Source organism: Grus americana, chromosome 4 (assembly GCF_028858705.1).
Source record: "Grus americana isolate bGruAme1 chromosome 4, bGruAme1.mat, whole genome shotgun sequence".
Lineage (NCBI taxonomy): Eukaryota > Metazoa > Chordata > Aves > Gruiformes > Gruidae > Grus > Grus americana.
Genome location: NC_072855.1, coordinates 81,084,673 through 81,104,795, shown reverse-complemented (window position 1 = coordinate 81,104,795; position 20,123 = coordinate 81,084,673). Strand labels below are relative to the sequence as shown.

General features: G+C 43.2%; 2 protein-coding genes across 2 annotated transcripts in view; both read right to left on the bottom strand.

The window, feature by feature from the left end:
• Positions 1-2,881, bottom strand: part of SLC4A4 (solute carrier family 4 member 4) — a 217,059-nt gene extending 214,178 nt beyond the window's left edge. Inside the window, exon 1 of the mRNA XM_054823524.1 lies at positions 2,780-2,881. The gene's annotated coding sequence lies outside the window, so the exon portion shown is untranslated. The remainder of the gene's footprint in view (positions 1-2,779) is intronic.
• A 3,704-nt stretch (positions 2,882-6,585) lies between these two features.
• Positions 6,586-19,867, bottom strand: DCK (deoxycytidine kinase). The gene is made up of 7 exons (XM_054823533.1): positions 18,749-19,867; positions 17,411-17,529; positions 14,328-14,521; positions 13,247-13,394; positions 11,679-11,794; positions 11,092-11,191; positions 6,586-7,925 (listed from the first exon to the last, which is right to left on the bottom strand). Exons 1-7 carry the CDS (start codon positions 18,816-18,818, stop codon positions 7,899-7,901), a joined length of 774 nt encoding a protein of 257 aa, XP_054679508.1. The 5' UTR covers positions 18,819-19,867; the 3' UTR covers positions 6,586-7,898.
• Between the last annotated feature and the right edge of the window lie 256 nt (positions 19,868-20,123).

The following is a 20,123-nucleotide window of genomic DNA, read 5'->3' as shown; positions in this document are numbered from 1 at the left end:
CTTATTCAGGTAAAAAGGTACGCTCTACTCATTATCTGTTTACATCTTTTCATTTCAGGTATATCTACACATTAATTATGTCCAGATTCACAATAACATTTCTTTCTCTTAACATGTCTCAACTCCCTCTCTTTAAAAAAGAGCAACTAAGAACTTCCTTCTAGCTCTTTCCATCCTCCCCAGCCACTCACACAGCAGGTAAAAGGTTAAAAATACAGCGCAGGTCTTAAGGCACTCCGTGCTATCAGCAGGGCAGGCGCTGCCAGTGAGTCACCGCTCAGAAAAGCGACCTGTCCAAGACCACATACTGTCGCAACAGGCACAACTAGAACCAAGGACTTTCAAATACTAACACTTTTGTTAGTGTATCAGATTAAAGCTAATTGTACAAACAACCCACAGTCCTCTTAAAAAAACAACAACAAAAAACCTAAACCCAAACTACGTACAGTCATAATAGCCATTGTTTAACCAGTGCTGTGATCTTGCAACTGTTATCGCAGGTCAGAGGCAGCACGGAAAAGCAGAGGTGAAAGTTCCCTTGGGGGTCGCACCGGCTCCCAAACCCGTGGCGTTCACGAAGAGTCTGCAGGGCAGATGCACCGCATCTAAAGCCCAGTATTTTCCTTTGTGCGCGCACGCCTAGGAAGCTACGCTGCAGCTGCAGTCTTCTGGTAAACAAGGGAAGCCAATTGCAATTTATGCAGAGTCCTAACTCAGTGTATGATACACAAAATACACTGGCAGCTCATCAGGTTAACAAGATTCACACCAACTGACTTTGAGAAACACAGCAGAAAGGCAGGATGTTAGGAAAAACCTTGCTAGTAACATCAGCTGCCAGGCTTTCTTGCCTACAAATCCATACACCGAGTTGGCCACAGGAGATAAAGAGCAAAGAAATAAAGCTGCCTTCTAACTCAAATAAAAGAAGAAGAAAAAAAAAGAAAAAAAGACAGGCACTTTTGCATGGAGCAATGCTTGAAAAAAATCCAATTACTTGCCTTGTTCAATGAACACAGTGCTCCCTTAAAGAGAGACTATAAGGTAAGACATACCACCAAACAAAAAAACCCCAAACATAACACCCTAAAATCAAGAATCAGAAGTGGAAATCAGTACTTACATCAAGAGGCTGAGAATTCTAGTACCTACATCTACTTTCAAGACCTTAAGTATTTCCTAATGAAAGGCAAGATCATTCAATGGACATACTGTTCCAGCCAGCAGGAAATATCTCGTCCCCTACAGAAATGTCTTCCAAGATCTAAAACAACTACAGCTATCCAAAACAAGGATCGGTATGGTAACAGCCAGCAGTTTAGCCTAAGTATACCAGCTCAGACCACAGGAGCTCAGCAGGTAAAGTGACAGAGCGGTACAGGAAGCACCAGCTGATGGATATGCTGTGCTAAGTAAATGCAATGTAAAGGGTTCAGTCCACGGGTAGCATCGTGATGGATGCAGAAGAAGAATCAGGTTACATTCCAGCGCTCGAGACAAGCAGAGCAGAAGAACACGCAAACAAAACCCCCTCAAAGACAGCACAGCAAATGCAGAGACAGAGAAGATGCCAGACAAAAAGTCACTAAAAGGAGGGTTCTGCAGAGGGACTTCAACAGATCCAGAGACCTCCAGTCCATGCTCCACAGCAAATAGAGATTTGCCATATTTTCAGCAATGCTTTCTGACCTACTGCCAACAGGAGTCCGGCTGGATTGTAAAGGCAATCCCAAAAGCAACGCTAACAGCAGTATTTAAAGCCAAAAGTGCAGCCAGATGCTGGAGAAGTCCTCATCTGAGAGCACCGGGCAAGTGCAGACCGTCAATAAAACATAAAACTAAGATGCATTATCACTTAGAGTGTATCACGGGTGAACAACCTTGGGAGAAAAGGAAATTTTCAAAGTTAGTGACTCATCTCTGGCATGGACAAATTCCATCAGCCCCAGTGCACGCATACGCTAACTCTAAGTCATTAACAGGTATCATGAAAAGCCGTTACTGACCCGAGCTAAACAACTACAAACGTGATTAAGATTCTAGCTGTACCACACAAGTTGAAGTGTGCAAAACAGCCGTAAGACTTGGCGGATACAATTAGAAATAATTTCTAGAGCGTACCACGCCATAGCATCTTAGCATCAGCAAAGATCGGTCCTGTCCAGACTAAAACGCTGAACGGGATGGGAAGCCACAAGCAGCAGAACAATCATCCGCTAGAGCACAAACGTCACACTGTCCTCTGAGGAAAAGGCTAGTCTCGTGCATAAGCTGTGATTACGTTCCAAGGGGACAGAGAGTCAGAGCTGAAACTCTGAGATCAACATAAACTTCACAGCCAAAGGTCTAAGAACATTAGAGGCACTCATTAGCTACAAAAAACGGGATTTTAAGTGTGCGCAATAGCAAGAGGCACGCTGAAAAGAGACTGCCCAAGAAAAGGAGGGCTCCCAGCCTCGAGGCATCTCAGTTAACTCTCCAAGACCTAAAACTGCTCAATTGCACAAAATGGAGCGATATTGCTTTGTCATAATACACAGCAAGTCTACCATTCAGAAACCAGAATCTGTAAAAGACACTCCAGCAAGAACTGCAGTTCAAGCAGGCCAGAAAAGCTACAGCTTCCTAACAAGACTGTGGCCACAGTACACTGCAACAGAAACCCCGTTTGAACAAGCTTTTTAGTCAGTTGACATGCTGCCAATCCCCTAGACAATAAGAAAGCAGAGACAGCAAAGAAAGCATCGACAAGAACAAGCACACACAAAATACCTACCCGACTGTGCTGGACCATTGCAATAAACCCTCACAAAACAAGCAGCAGAGTGGACCAGGAACGGATACCTAAAAAGTCAAGTCCTGCTCTCTCTGACAGCGGGTCCTGAGGCGCAGCGCAGACAGGACATAGGTAGCCTGGCCAGCCCAGCAGTCTGCTGCAACAAAAGAGGCAATGACCTGAGGCCACGGTACACGGCCGAGAGGGCCAGGGTAAAGGCCATGGGCTAGCCCCACAGAGAGGACAAAGCCAAAGGAGCAGTGGAGACTTATCAGACAGCAATAGCTATCGTTACACAAAACTAACAGAGGCAAATCTAAACAGAATTCTGAAAAAGAGAGCAGATTGTCAGCACACATCCATAGACAGTGCTGAAGCCAGGAGGAGTTAGGAAGACCCCCAGCAATCAGGTGGGCTAACACAGGAGAACTGCTCAGAAAAGACGACTATAACACCTAAGATACCCAGCTGGAACAGAGGCAGAAGGCACATCCTCAAGTAGGTTGCATGCTAGTGAAATTTTGACTTTAACAAGTCTGTTACAACTTGTACGAGATCATGTTTTAAGTAGTTATTAAAAGACAAGTCACAACAACTTAGAAGGAAACTCGAGAGAAAAGCACAAAATGCAGGACAGAAAAAGTCTGGAGAAAGGACAGGAACGTACTCAGAATGAATTGCAGTGGCAACGTCTTTGTCAATAACTCTCAGGAACGAACTACCTCCTTCTAAGTTGGCCAGTACTACTAACCAACAAACACGCATGGTGCAAGCTGGACTACCTTGACATTCTGGAGAGACATACATATATATATATATAAAAAATGTACAGCCTGCCTAAGACATTGGGAAGAGCAGTCAGCAGAAATCCAAGAAACAGGCAATAGCCTACACTGTAATTTAGCATGCGCTGTATTGTTATTTACGCAGCTATCATCTTACTTATACTCACAGTTTGAAACCTAAACCTAAGAACAACAAAAGTCACCTACACACAACAGCCCAGACTTTTCGGCTCTGCACTTGACATTGCTTTTACGCCCACGTTGAACGCCAATCTCAGGTAAAATAAATCACTTCACCACTTACTCCCAGTATGGAATCCTTGTCGCTACTGGATTTCAATCCCAATTTCAGTACAGTACACAAAGTACTGTGCGTGGCTTCAGTTAGTAGAGTTCATGATTGCTTTATCTTCCCAGCACGCTGCCAGCATTAGTAACTGCTCACTGTCTGCTTTCGGGCCCGATACCTCAGCGCTAGAAGATTGTTATCGCTCAGACACACAGGGATTAGTGTTATCCATGTGCTAACATTCACCCACAGAAGAGCAGCAGCTGGTGGCTGCACAGAAGACCTTCTGGTGTCAAACCCCTGCCATTAGCTCAGCCTTTTCTAGTCTTTCACTTAATCCAGTGGGGGCTTGCTTTATTCCCCTACCTCCCGATCAAGATTCATCTCATTCAGTCGAGCATTTATTATTCAGTTTAATGTTTTTGCTCCGGCAAAGCGAGGCAGTGACCTCTTCCTTCGTTACCTTTTCCAAAGCCATTCACTTTTAAAACACTAATGCCCTTCTGGCGGCCAGCTCAGCCAGCGAGACCGAGGACACGATGACCTCCCGTGGCAGATTCTGCACATAGCTTCCCCATTACCACCGCAGCACAGTTCTTGCCATCAATTTTTATTTCAAGATTAAATTTCTAACAAGTGTCCTCTCCTCACGAACGGTGACGGTTTTCGGCGGCCGTGTTCTTCAGTGAACTAACTTGAACGCAATTGCCGCTGCACCGACGGCTTTCAATATCTTTTAAAACAAATGCGTAAATTCTACGGCCCGTGAATCTGGGCCGGTGACCTTTCATGAGGACATCAAAACATCCCACTGAAAAATCTAAAACCAGGGCTGCCTTCGTTCTCAATTATTTAACAGAGCACTTCAGAACTACAAAACTGCACATCGATATTAACTAACTAACCCTCCCAGCCTTCTGAAGACATAGGGAGGTATCAATATTTTAAAGATGAAAAGATGGAGGCAAAGAGTGATTTACTCACAGTCACGCAGCGAGTCTAAACAGGAGCTGGGAAAACAACCTCGGAGTCCCTACACCTGACTACGCTGAAACCTCTAGGCAACAGCAATTGCACGCTGTTTTTTCCTAAGATATAACTTTATTATTACTACCTACATTCTTCCCTGGTCTATGCTTAACAGTTTACAGTGAATTTCTCCTGTGTCATATTTATTTCGCTAATATATTCCTGGACTCTTTAATTACTGGAAAAAGAACAGAATAATCTCAATACTAATCGCATATTATATACAATTCCGTTATTCTGAAGTCTGCTTAAATAAACAGAAAACACTAGAAATAGCTAACTGGCACAAAATTATAGAAAATTAAGATCCTCATACAAAAATGGTTACTGTTCTAAGAGAACTTCAAATCCACTATACAGAAAAGAACTACAAGGACTGAAAATAAAATGAGGCAATATAACGTCCATTACTCACACGCATACTCACACAACAATTAAAATACTACCCAATCGATATTTGAATCTGTATCCTAACTGGAAAAAACTTAACAAAACCCACATACCGATTCCGTTTCCCCCATCGTGATGACGCTTGATTAAAACAAGCAAGCGTTTCTAGCCAGTTCCATCAAAGTATCTCTTTTCCAAGGGAAGAGAAAGGGACACAGCACTCAAAGAAAAAACACCATCGCCAAAGAGCAGGTATCAGTTCAGAAACCTTCCGTGTCTGTAATAGGCAAAACAGCAACACAACAATCCTGTTTTGCGGTAGCCTGGGAACAGATTTAAGCAAAGAAAAGAATACTGACAAATTTGAAAGCCCAAGGTACTGTTAAGGCTGTGAAGTTTCAGCTGACGCACAGGCAGAACCGTCTAAGGACATCTCCGCTTCCGTCTGTGCTGCGCCTGTCCCACACGCAAGTAACTGCAGCTTCACGTACTGCAGCCCAGCTACTTTCAAAGCCCTGAGGGGCTTGGGGGCGGGTGGGGTGGAGGGGTGTTTCGGGTTGTTTGTTATTTTTTTTCTCCACGGCAATTAAAAACATTGTAATAATTGGTCATGACTTTGCTCCTTCAAACGCAAACTTGGCAGGCAGAGATTTTGTAAAGCTTTCTGGAACGGGAGGCAGATAACCTGCCACAGCATTTCTGCGTGCTCTGTGATGAATTTAAAAAGAAGTCTTTATTAGAACTCAAGACTTGTTTACTCCTTGCAATGAGCACTGTCATTCCAATTCCTGTAATTAAATCCACAATTTTGACAGCTGAAACTGTAGGAATAATTGCACTGTTAGTCAAAATAAGTTGTTACTGTTCAGACTGTTGCCAAGAATGTTTTAAAGGCTTCTACTATGTGTTTCAAGTAAATCCGAACTGAATCTTCATCCATTCCACCTCACTTCATTTCTGGAGCAAAGGTCTTAAAATCTTTACTTTTACTAGGCAACCTTGAAGTCCCGGCTAAAATTTTCTACCATATTACTGCTACATTCCACCATAACATAAATATTATACAAAACACTTCTACTGATCCCTAAGTTATACACATGATACATTTTATATAATCCTGTGTCTCTCTCCCATAAGCTCCTTTCACACATATGAAAAAAATCTGAAGCAGTCACAGCGTTTCAGAAATCTTTGAGAACCCGTACACCAAAGACACTGAGAATGCATAATCTTCAATTCATCCATTGTACCAGTATTACGTACCAGCAATCTACAACATTACTTCTTTTACGAGACAAGGGAGCCAACACTATTAAGCATTAAAAAGTCTTTCCAACCACTTTTATTTTTCGGTCGACGGTAAGAGAATGCCAGCACAATTCCAACCACAAAGGAAGAAATTTCATCTCAAATTAGCAGATAACACAGGCACCACGGTAGACAAAATGCATTACAATAAAATTTTGCATTCAAAAGTCAAGCGTGCAATCATTCAGAAATGTTTAAAGCAGAACAAAGCAGCTCATAAAACACAGTACTTGAGATGTGTACCCTGTATATATTTTCTGCACCTGAAACAAAAGTGGCTCAGTTAATAAAACGAAACGCACTAGCACAGCAGCTACTCCGCAGAGGTTTCCCTTCTTACTACAAGAAGATGAGAAAGGACAGCCTACTTCAAATATTGCAGTATCTCGTATAAGCACCCAGGAGGGCCAGCTCACAAATGGAGAAGCTGGAACAAAAGCAGGAAGCCACCTCTGACATCCAAAACGTGATTAAGGAAATGTTTAGAAACACGTCATTTACAGATGGAGGCCCTTTGCAAAATGTTCTTCTTCCTTTTACGGTACCCATCAAGCAAACATACTCCTCTACAGGAAAAGAGGACTTAGTAACAACAAAAACCAGCTGTTTTATTAAGAGCTTAAAAAAATTGGGGGGGAAAAAAAAAAACAAACCCAAACGCACTAGAGAATGGTAAGCCTCTTAATATCCTAGTTTGCAGTGCACAATGAAAACAGATATAAAAACTAATCTGATATCTATGTAAGTTCAGCCATATTTGGATTTGTTTTAATTCAGTGTATTCTGTGAATAATTTCATCACTCAAAGTTGTCAGACATTTCTTTATACCTTACAATATAAAACTCCAGGTTATATTAAAATTCCCTCACCAGCAAAAAACGGTTTTTACTGTTTTCTTCCTCAGAACAACGAGACATCCATTACAAATCAATTCCACTAAAACACACCACAAAGAGGTCTAAAAAACCACTACCTTCTTGAAAATTAAATAGCTACTAGGCACAAAATAAATTAAAACGATACAATTAAATACTCCAGAAGTTGTTATTGGTCTGATTAGGAAGAGGCGCAACATTTGGGAACTCTCAGAATTCTAGCATCTTCAGAATGTGTGAGTGTTACTTAATATAATACTGAACAGATCTACCGATTTATTTAATAATTTCCCTATTCAAAGTTTGTTTGTTCCTCACAATTAAATCAACAGGATTCAGTCCTGCCTCTCCAGAGGCCGCCTATAAAAGCAGAAGCTGTACTTCAGACTTTGATCGCACAGATGTTTGGAACAGTTTGACTCTGCCTGTGCTTCAAAGAGGCTTATAAGGTGCTCAAAAATTCTTTGACCTGCAAAAGAAACAAATATTGTCAATCAAACCAAGTACTTAGCAACAGAAATAGACAGCAACTACGTTTACCTCTCCGTTGTTTTATGCTTTACTACTCCCTACAGAAACAGGAACTGGGAAAAATAATCTTAGGCCCGGCTATGCCATTTCTTGTCCATCAAGAACTTTTTCAGCCACGGCACCTGTAATTTAGCAGGTGTGGAGAAAGACCCATTGGAATGACCCTCATTCCTCCTGTGGTCCTAAACTACGGCCCTACATCACAAATGAATTATCTTAAAAGCAGGTCTAACCTAAACACGAGGAAAATAATGACCACCTCAAAACATCTGTCATTTGGAAAACACCAAGTCACACCCACTACCAGAACACCGTTCATATTCAATGTCAAGGAACAACCCAACACATCTAATAAGTATGCTCCTTGGAATCTGAGGTTGGCAACTAAGTAATAAAACAGTACCTAGCAAAACCAGAGCGTCTGACAAAAATCCGATACTGTAGCACGCCATAAATATTTCAGTTACTATTGAACTCCATTTCCAGTATTTGAAGAGGGGCTCAAATGGCTACAGCCACCTAAAAATTAACAGCAAAGTCCTGGCCCATAGAATGCTATCTAGAACCTTGAGTCACAAGCCGTGATCCTACGTAGAGCACGAGACCCGGTACAGCACCTCAGATAACCCATACGATTGCACGAGAACTGGATCCAAAACGGGCAGCGTGCCAAGCAGCGGGCTAGCGTTACGCTTCTAAGCACGGTCACTTTAGACGGCTGCTTAAATTCAGGTCACTACCAAAGGTTGCAGGTAGACAACGCACCGAGAACGCGCTTCTTGCCACAGGTACGCGTGCCTTTTTGTTGTGTCCCCTCCACTCCCCCTCCTCAAAACTAAAAGAGTAATTACTCCTTCCCTTCAAAGCGCAGGAGCAGGACCAGGCCACTTTGTGTAAAATACAACCACCCAGCAGATACGAGACCCAAGGAACACAGGCTCTAGGCACATAACCCCTCTCTCTCAGTTTCAAGAGTATCTTACCACCTACGCTGTGATATAGCCTCAACTGGGAGCATTTTCCAATCTGTCCACTCAAGCCAGACTACAGCATAGAAAGGAACTGACGTTTCACTAGAGAACATGCTGTTATTCTTTGGCAGAGGCTCTCGTGCACAGAGCGCATCTGTAAGCATTTTGTCCAAATCCTTGATGTGAAATGGAAACAGATCTTGGATCGCATTCTCCAACTGTGACCCTTCCCTTCCTAGTTCAGGGCTCAAGGATGTGGAAAATAATTTTTTTAAAAAGAGGTCAAATCCCTTCCCGTAGAGAAGGGAACACCTAACTGCGCCAATACTCTAACTTTAAAGGTATCATGAGAAAGCCACCCTCCCCTTCAAAAGGTGCAACAGTAATACTGCACCATGAGCCTTATCACAACTTGGACCCTAGGCAGTTTCAGGACTGGTCCCTGAGAGCGAGCATCACAACAGCGGTGAGAAGGAAACACAGGTTTGGGGTCCCGCTGGACACAAGCGCACACGAAAGGCCAAAGCACCCAGCCTCAAAGCGTGTAGCACTTCCGGGACTCCACTTAAGAAATGCCAAAAAAAAAGGCCAACACAGGGCTTGGGGTGCTCCCAGATAACCTGACTGCTACACGGGAGCGAACTCCTCTGAAATACCTTTTTAGGTGCCTGAGCTTGGCCTTACCTCAATGGGCAAACAGGAAGCATATTCACTCCACAGCTGCCATGTCCAGCCATTCCATCAATTAACAAGCTTTAAAGGAGCAAATATCATGAAGGCTGGTTTTAATCAGGTGAAAAGTTCTACTTCTCAGTGGATAAACTGAGATCAAAGGACAAAGCTGCTTTTCCTGCGAGGTAAACAATTTATTTCCAAAGAGCAGAAAAATGTGCACATACCATTGCTTAGGTCCATAACTCATCACAACTACTCAAATACAAGTCAAATTGTCCTCAGCTGAATCTCGTCACGATTCAAATACTAGACACCTGAGCAGTTAAAACATCGATGGTTTGGCCACACTTTAAAACATGTATTACACCTGTTTGTGCTAAGGATTAGATCTTCTTAATGCGAATAGAAATCTCAACCTGAATTCTATTTATATCAAATCAACTTTTATTTTCCATGCCTTTGAATAAAAAACTAAAAAATACTTGTGACATATTCGGCATTACTTCCTGAACAAAATTAAAAGCTCCATTTGAAAAGCACTCCCTGAAGTCCTAGACCACTGCTTTTGAGGAAGATTTTGAATAACACTTTAATAAGCACAACTGAAGGGAAAAACCTTCATTATAGTGGCAATTTAATAAACAAAACTAAAAATAAGCAGTATTGCAGCAGGTTAGAAGACTGTTCGTTACCTGAATATAACTCCTAACTTAAATATTTTAGAAGGATGATTATACAGCGAAGTATATTTTTAGAGCAAATGATCCCCATTTGCATTAGCTGTACTGCCCTTTGCTAACCAGCAGAGAGGATAGCCCATACTGTCTTTCATATGCGCAAAACCTAAAATGGATTGCCATTGGGTCACTGCTTTGGATCAAAATTTGGCCGTGGGTGCAGTAAACTCATCCTTCCGTTTTCCGTTGTGGTGGTTTTGTACTGTATTTTCACAGTACCTGGAACCAAAATTCTTGTATTGCCTAGCACCGTAGGTTAGACGCTTTCACACCTCATACAAAGACAACTTTACCCCAGACATGTATCTCGGACCTGCGTTACCTTCTTTGTCTGTCCCTTAACAGCTACCCTCATCCTCTCCCACTCCACCACATTTCTTAGGATACCTGCACAACATTAGAAGCAGGACACAGCAAATAATAGTTCTTTTAAACAGTTGAGGGTTATTTAAATGAGAAATTACATTTGCAAACAAAGCTACTAGTGAAAGTCTTCTCAAATGAGCCTGGAATATTTCCTTCCTTTTTTTTTTTTTAACTTCTTTTTTTTCTAATGGAAAATTAAGGTAGGAAACAGCATGAAGAAACACACGTTCTAAGCCTAGTCTGACTTCAAAGTACGCTATGAGATTGCTTTGAGATGCAAGAAGTATCCTGAATTCATTTTGACATGCTGGCAATAAACCAAAATCATCCTTTTGTTCTGCTTATGAAATTTTACCTTTTCAGTCATGTTATCGTATCTGTCCTTTTTGCCTTTGAAGTCTTCGTTAACATCTAACGTTAAAATCGGTATTTCCTGTAGATATTCAAAATCCGTTCTGTATTGGGATAAGAACAAAGAAAACATTTCTAGCTGGTAAAAAGTATACATCATTCGAGTCTCTGTCAGCATTTTCTTTGTTAAGAATCCCACAAAAAGAACTGCATATATAAATTACAGCCATGAATTCTGAAAACAAAGCAGCTTGGATTTACAGTGTGGCTCCTAGGATACATTATGGATACTTGAATATTCAGTTCCCCTGGCACCTAACGTTAAATTCAACTGTGTATTAAAATTAGTTCAGCTGAATCCTGTGCTAGTCAGAGCTCTTTGTGAAGAGAACTCACGGCACGCTGCACGTCCTAGCAATAATTAACATGCTGTAAAGCCAACACTACACTACGGAAGTATAGATAGAAATATTCCTGGAGTTTAACTTTACATATCATAGGAAAAGGTGAAGTTTCACTGGTGGAAAAAGCATTATGGAACATCCTCACAAAGATTTATCCATCTTTAAGCATACATTAAACAAACCCTACCGCAGCGTCCTATGCTGAAGCCAACTTTCATGTTTGTAGTGAAGCTTCTCCAGATATTCAATGGGAATTTCTTGCTCTTCATCTCTTCCACGCAAGTAAATCCTATTTAAGCATTTCTAAAGGCAAAAGATATTAAAACAAAAAGATTATTTTTTTGCCAACCCTTCCTACTACACTCCACTCTTAGCCCAAGATGAATATTCAACTTGCTAACTATCCTACGAGCACAGAAACGTGATGCCATGTTCAGCTGACGGAGCCCAGGGATTACACACAAAATCAAAGAAGGACCCAAGGAAATGTATCGCATAATTTCTCCGCTACGAGGAAAGGTCTCAAGTAAGCTCCTTATTAAAACAAGGGGTACCAGTGAATTGCATGAAAAGAGCACAGAAACATCCGTTTGACATTATCGATAGGCATTTCAAAGATCTCATTTTATATTTCTGGCTCTTAAGAACCCAGTTTTCAAATGCAGTAAATCATTTATTTGTTCCTGTCCTGAACACATCCAAAGCCTCAACAACAGCCTCATCAAAACCGTTTAAAGCTGTTGTACTTTGTAATTGAAATGTATGTTCTTGACTTAAAGAGGGGGAAAAAAAGCCCTCGCTGGGAGCCTAGTAAAAAAAGCCCTCAGACAAACTCTGGCATGTTACGTTACACAGTTGTTTTCAACAAAGTTGAAAGCATGAAAGTTGTACGTAAGGACGTATGGAAGTGAACTGTAAGTTAATGACTGCAATTAGAGCTCTTCTGAACTCTTCCAGTTTTCTCTTGTTCATTTAAGTTTCATATTCAAAAAGATATATTCATTACGCCGTTTTCTCATTTTAAAAAAATAATTTAAGAAGCCCAAAGATCAAAGCTTTGTCATAAAGCCTCACACACAGTAGGTGCGTTCATCTGGCTTAGCTCCATTGCTCCAGGTGAAAGGGCTTCACACACACACACACACACACACTCCCAAACCAGCTGTGACATTAACTATAAACTGTTCCATCTATCACAGCAATGTTCCTATAGCTATTTTGGACTTTCCTCTGGTCTGCCCTTGTCATATATTCTGTTTTTATACCTAGGAAATCATTATCATTACATTTTATTTAAAAATACACAGGCTGCATTTAAAAGAACATTCTTTTTTTAAGTATTTCCAGACTGTATGAGTCATAACTCAAGTATTATAGTCTTCAGGGGAATACTACAATCTGAACTGAGCTCTAATCATTAGGACTCTTATAGTGCAAGATAAGGGTAGCTCAAGATTTTGAGAAGATCACATTTCAAGGAGAATTTCTCAACTGTCTCCTTGCACAGGATGTTCAAAGCAATCCCTAAACAAAGATACAGCGATATGCAATGACACACAGTCGTGACCTTACTGAAGTTGACTGCGAGCATATTATTCTCTTATCATAAAAAAAAAGGTCTAGGATCATAGCTAAACCTTACATTTAAAAAAAAAAAAAATTCCTACGGAAGCAAAGACAAAGGTAAAATTTTACAGGCAAGGCATTAACCGTGTCCTCTCATTCTCTGTGCGGTCATAAATTTTTATTCCTCACCTCAGGAGTGGCTCTGAGGTAAATGATCCCATCCAGCGCTAGGCTTTGACCAAACTGCTTATTCATCCAGTCATGCCAGTCTTGGTAAATAGTCCATTCCGTTTCATTCATGCAATCAGACTCATATAAATTAGCTGCAAAGATATATCTGTGAACACAAAATAGTTAGGTAAACATAAACTACCTTGAACACAGTTATCACTTTCTTTGCCTTAAGTACTGCAGAGTAACTAGAAAAGAAGCTCAGCCTAGTAATTCTGTAACTTCTTTGATGTATGGTCAGACTGGTAATAAACAGCCGGTATCCTCATGCTGTAAACCATGTCTGCTGCCGTTGCCCATAGCTGTGTCCACAAAAAGCAGTAACCTTCGCAGCTCAGGAATAATCTATAAACCACCACTGGTTTGTACACACTGTGGTCATTTATTTACAAAGTATTAGAACACAGTGAACACCTAAGGCTTACGTGACGGGATTTAGCTATCAAATCTCACCTTCCGCACCCAGAAACGCAGGGTACGGCAATATGAAATAGCTAAGCCTGGGTCAAGAAGCATAAAAGAGAACAAGACTAAGCAACAAAGGAAGAAATTGCTCTTGACTCTTCTTGACACCTTCTCCTCTCTTTTCTTTGAAGGGAAACATGCATGCAAAATCAGAAAAAACCTCCCCGCAAAGAATGGCAAACTACACGTAGCTAATAAAGGTTAAGAGGTTGTGGATGCCCCATCCCTGGAAGTGTTTAAGACCAGGTTGGATGAGGCTTTGGGCAACATGGTCTAGTGGAGGATGTCCCTGCCTGCAGCAGGGGGGTTGGAACTAGATGATCTTTAAGATCCCTTCCAACCCAAACCATTCTATGATTCTATACAACAAAACTATCAACTCTCAAACCAGTGATTTTACTTCACTGTCAACACCAATGAAAGATAACAAACCACTTATTGAGGTTATTGTGATTCACCAGTATCAAAATCATGACGAAAGGAGGTACGAAACACAGTCGCGCTCTGCTGTTTATTTATGCATTTTACTTAGGAGCATTTTGATCTTCGCTTTAAGGACTTCAGGCCAACATACCTGTCGCTGTAAACAGATCGCTCAAAGAAGACCACAGGATTCTCCGCCTCCCTGAGTTTGCCATCCAGGGATCTGAGCTGAGCCCGGATCCTGCTGAGGCACGCGTACGTCTGGAAAGTGAAAGACCACCTCTCTGGTTTCTCGTACATCATCCGAAGCACATTTCCGCCACTCTTCTGTGATGCGGTCAGCTCCTAGTTTTAAACAAATACAGTGAACCTTTAAGTTGAGAAGGTGGACGATTCAGATAAAGCAGAACTGTTCTACAGGTTTACAATTGCGTCATTGACCTCTCAACGGTATTCATGATAGCAGGCATAAATGCCAGTACCGTTATTCCTCCCATGGCACTGAGCTGAACAAGCAACTCTCTGCAATCTACAATGTCAAAACACTCGAGTATCAAACCACTTCATCGCTGTTTACAAGCTTTAACAAAAGAACAACATCCCATCAGTACAAAAAGTCAACAACACTGTAGAAAATCCATGCTCCTTTTGCTCCGACAAGTGTGAATGTCAAGTTTCAAGTTGGGCTTGTTTTGGTTTTCTATCTATCACTTACAGTGCCTATGGGAACAGCTGCTGATGCAGCACCTTAAGATACCATTACGCTCTCCCCTTACCTGGGACCTTCAGAACAGACTCCATGCCAAAGACCTCCCTCAGCCCGCGAGGGAGATTGAACACCTCAAGACAGCCACTACAGCTCACGGACACGGAGAGCTGCGTGCCTCGGTTTTACTAGAAAACACAACCTGCCAGAGATGACTGCTGCTATCTCAATCTTTTCGATACATTAACACCAAATCCAAAGCGTGCCTGGGAACTGCTTGGAAGAATCCTCGCTGGCACGGGACAGAAGTCCGCTAGGGACAGGGGACACCCCCTGGTTCCACTATCCAGGATATGCTCCCCTATTCCACAATCAAGAAAATGCCGCTACAATGACCTTTCTCAAGTCAGAAGGCCCTTATTTATCAGTTTCACCAGTGAGAAATAACAGATGAAGAACAATCCTCCGGAAAAGATTTCAACAGCCGTGAAAAATACCGTATTAAAAAGCACAGTACTAAGCCAACTGAAGTATTTCAGGTGCAACTTTCATAAAAACTAACAGCTACAAAAGCACTAAGACACACCTCTTTCTATGAACACACACGTAAAAATGAACTTCCCAATTTATTTTTTTTGGTAGTGTGGGACAATGAAAGTACGAATCTTATTAAAGATGGAAAAGTGAAAGTCTACTTTTTGGTATTAAACTGTACAAAAAAAGCAATAATCGAGATCTTGAACGCTGATAACTTTTCTCAGAAAAGGGAAAGACAAGGGGAAAAATAGGCAAAGGCTTATTATTCAGGCTGTACAATATTTTTACTAGAAACAGAACTGGCGTGCAGTACCGTGCTGTTGTAGGGCAGCTGCTGCTGTTACCGCGTGAATTAGCCAACAGCAAGGAGAACATCACAAGCTATTGACAACGCACACAAGACCTGACAGATACCTACAGACACACGCACAAACAGGTTAACACATGCAGTACAGTCTCGTCTTTAGGAACCTTGATTTAATCATTTCCTGACTGATTTTAGCAGTCATATATAACGTCATATTTCTGCAAACCAGCCAAAGCAAAAGGAGAAAAGAGTAAATGACTAAGTCCAACTTCAGGGATGATTATGAGGGATTTGAAATTTCACCTTAAGCTTACTGCACCTGACTGGGATGGGAGTTAACTTTCACCCTTACAGCCCATACAATGACATGTTTTGTGTTTGGGGCAATAACAGCATTAATAACACGTCGACGTTTTGGCTATCACCAAACAGTGCTGGCACAGCATCAAGGCTTTCTCCCTCTCCCACTCTGCCCCCCAGGAAGCAGGCTGGGGTGGGAAGAAGCCGGGAGGGACAGAGCCAGTGCAGCTGACCGCCAGTGCCCAAAGGGATATAGCACACCACAGACCTTCACACTGGGCAATTCAACTCAGGTACTGCAAGAAGGAGGAAGAGGGGGTTGTCTTCCAGGGTACTTGTTGCTCAGAGACCACTTCTACGAGGTAAGCAATTGCCTTTGCATCACTCTGTTCTCATCCTCTTCCCTTTGCTTATTAAACTGTCTTTACATCAGCCTGTCAATTGTCTTGCCTTCTTTCTTCCTATTCTCTTCTCCACTCTGCTGGGGGGTGAGTTGCTGTTTGTGTGGGTCCTTAGCTGCTGGCTGAGGTCAACCCACCACACTAAACTTTAAAAAAAACCTTTAACTTGAAGTTCAAGTCTATGAAACTAGCTTGTTAGCTTAGTTCTTAAAACTAAGGACTGTAATCTGGTTTTATATTTGGATTTACTGTAGTATCATGAAGAAAATAGAAAGCGAGCTACCTAACTCTGAAAAAACGTAGCTGAGGAAAAGGTAGAAACAATACACTTCCATTAGAAGTTTACATTTAATTAACCAAAATACAGTGTAGTTTTTGCCAGATCGAAAAAGGAAGAGTCTTCTACAGTTCATCAACAGCTGTCTACACAGCGATGACTTTGGCCACTAGGTAGCAGCTGGACTGCCAAGAGAATTACAGGTAGCTGACAGAAAAAACAACACTATCAACAATTTAGCAGCAGTACAATATGTCCTAGACTTTTTAGAGGACACCTTCCAGGCCACCCGGGCAGCCCTCTGCTCTCACCTGGTTAGTTCTCAGTTACTAAAAGCAACTTCCACCTGACTTTTTTCCACCTCTTGTTTTTGCACATAAAACAGAACAGGCTTTTACCGCTTGTATAATTTACATCCTGATGTTGACTAACATTTATTCCGTAATACACCGAGCAGTCTGGAAAACAGGAACTCAAGTATTACGATAAGAATTGGCAAAAATGTAGCTATCATATATCTTGTAAAATGCCTAGTCTGTCAGAAATGTTGGTCTTCTGAAATTACAAGAACATTTGACTGGTTTTGTTGGGGGTTTTTAGTGCGTGTGATAGGTTTTGGGTTTTGGTTTTCTTTGTTTGTTTGTTGTTTTGTGGGGGTTTTTTTTTACTTATTTTAAAAGTTTCACTTTAGTTTCTTTTACCTTACCTCGCAATCCTTTTCAGAGTTTTGCTGAACATTGCACCATCTAGCTACAGGCTCAGGGACAACTTCCCATTCCTCAGCAGCTTGTTTGAGAATATTCACAAACGTCGATTTCCCTGCAGCTGTAAAAGAAGCATTCATGAAGAACAGCAGTCAGAAAACACCAACAGTGCCAGTATTTAACTACTGTACAACTCTAGTTTCCAGTTCCATAAACCAGTCTCCCACATGCGTTTACTTTTGACTTCATGACAAGCATGAATCAGAGACCATTGTGTACCACAGATCATCAATTAATTGAGCAACAGGGGTTTTCTTTTTCATTTTGTAGCACACAACACCAATACCGCATTTAACAAAAATCAGTAGTGACAAGTCTCAGCCCAGATCAGTTATCTGAATTCTAGAAAGTTACATTTCCAATGACAATACCGAGCATGACATTTTTTAAAGACGCTTAGCGGTCCAGTCTCAAGCATGAAGTTGCAGTCTTCCGAAGTTATTTTAGGAAGGAAAAAAGAAAAAAAAAAGGGAAAAAAAAAAAGCAAGCATTGGCCAAAAAAAGAACAGCGCAAGTGAAGGTTTCTCAAATGAACATACAAAGATGCATTACTAGTTACTTCCCACAGCACACAAGACATTAGCGTGGCGCCAATTGAAAAAAAGCTTTAAGAAGAGCTCCTTAAAGCTGGGAGAGGCCAATCAGTTGGCTGTCAACCACCCAAGTACATATTGGGAAACAAACGGCCACCCCGGCAACTCCGAGCCTCAAATTTAAGCACGACCTCTTGCCAAAAAAACCAAACCCCTCAAAATCCAACTAAGTATCTCATTATGAACAGCCCACAACTTTTCCTACTCTTTACAACATTTACACGGGCTTCTGTTGATACTTAGTAGGAGTAATGAGCATTACAGGTTTGACCAGACAGTCTGCCTTTACACGGGAGTTTACCCTGCAATCAATCAGGTAAGGTGTGGGAGAAAGCTTAACCTGGACTTTAATCCGTCTTTTTAACGATGAGTAAATTAAAAGCAGTAATAGAAAGCTTATTTGTTCCCCTCCCCCCCGCCCCAAATCTCGTCATTTTTATAGTATCACTTCTCCCGGTGTCAGCATAAAGTTTCTCAAGTTAATAACTGGCTTGTTGGCACGATACCCCCCGCCTCGCCGGCTTCCCTCTCCCGACCTGACCAAGAACCCTTTCCGCCGGGAAAAGGGGAGAAAAACCCCTCATGGGACACCCCGGCCAGAAGGGCAGGCCGGGCCGGCCGCCGAGCCCCGCGCCCCGCTGGAGACCTCCCCGGCCCCGGCCCCGCTGGGGGACAGGCCCGACTCACCGATGTTGCCCTCCACGGCGATCTTCTTGATCCTGCCCTCCCGCCGCCCGCGCTTGGGAGGAGTGGCCATGGCGGCGCGCTCTGCCCGCGGCCCGAGGAACGTCAACAGTGAGGAGAAGGACGCCGCCCGCGCGTGAGGCGACTAACGGCCCTAACGGAAACAACGGCCGCCGCGCTCGCGCCCAGCCCGCACCCGCCTTCGAATTTGGCGCGCGGCGGGCTCGAGAACCCGGCCCCTGACGTCAGCGCGGGGGGAGGAACAGCGCGGCCGGCCCGCGGCGTCGCGGACGGGCAGCGGCGAGGGCCAAAAAGGACAAGAAGCGAGCGCGGAGGGCGGTGGGCGCAGAGCCCGCAGGACAGGCGGTCGAGCGCGGCGCTGCGGATCGAGGCAGAGCTGCGGCAAGATAAGCGCATCGATGGGCGGCACCACCCCTGTCACGAGTTGCTGGGTTCTCGGCCCACCCGCGTCCCCGGCCGCGCTTCCCCACGCCCAAAGGCAAAGCGTCCTCGCACATCGACACGCAGCGGTATACGCCTGGGCTAAGTGGGACAAAGGCCACAGCAAGGTGACCGCACAGCGCTCCCACGCAACCATCTATGTTAAAAATCTTCCAGAAATACCTAAAAAAGCAACAGGAGGTCGGATTTAAAGGAGATCGAGGCCACTTGGTTATTGCTGAAAACAGTAAACACCCCCGCGCAGCCACTGAATTCACCACGTACCGTCACAGCGTACGGCCCTTCTCGTTCTTGCAGGACACAATGGGGGGAAAAATCCTCAGCTCTATCCCCGAGGCGCAGGCAGCCATGACCAACGTAAAACCTCGACTCACGTAAAACCGCGACTGCTGTCCGAGACTGGAGGCTCTGCCCAACCCCAAAGCCAGGCGCTGTGGGGACTGAAGGAAAAACAAGGTTTTTAACCAACTTTTCCAGCTGCACGCCCATGACTTACCTTGGAGTGATGGGCCTGAGCGGAGAAGGCAGAGGGCAGGCGGAAGGAATCGGATGGGAAGGGAGGAAACCTGGAGCGCTGCAGCTGTCGGGGGCGCTTTTAAAGAGAAAAAACAAGGGAACAAGGGACCTGTGCTGCCGAGCACGGCCAAAAACGGAGCCTGGATTCTGCTGGTGACCTGAGGCAGCAGCGCGCCACGGCTGCGGCGTGACACCCTCCTCGCAGCAAAGCTTCTAAAACCACCCCAGGACAGGCGCCGAGATGCACTTCGTGCGATACTGAACTTGTTAGGGGAAATCCCGCACCGAGCTCCATCCGCTCCGGGTAAATTCAGGTGAGGAAAAAAGGAAAGGAAAAGGGTACCAGGTTGGTTTGTTGCTTTTGTGTCTGCCTGCAATAGAAATATTCACAAATTCGGAC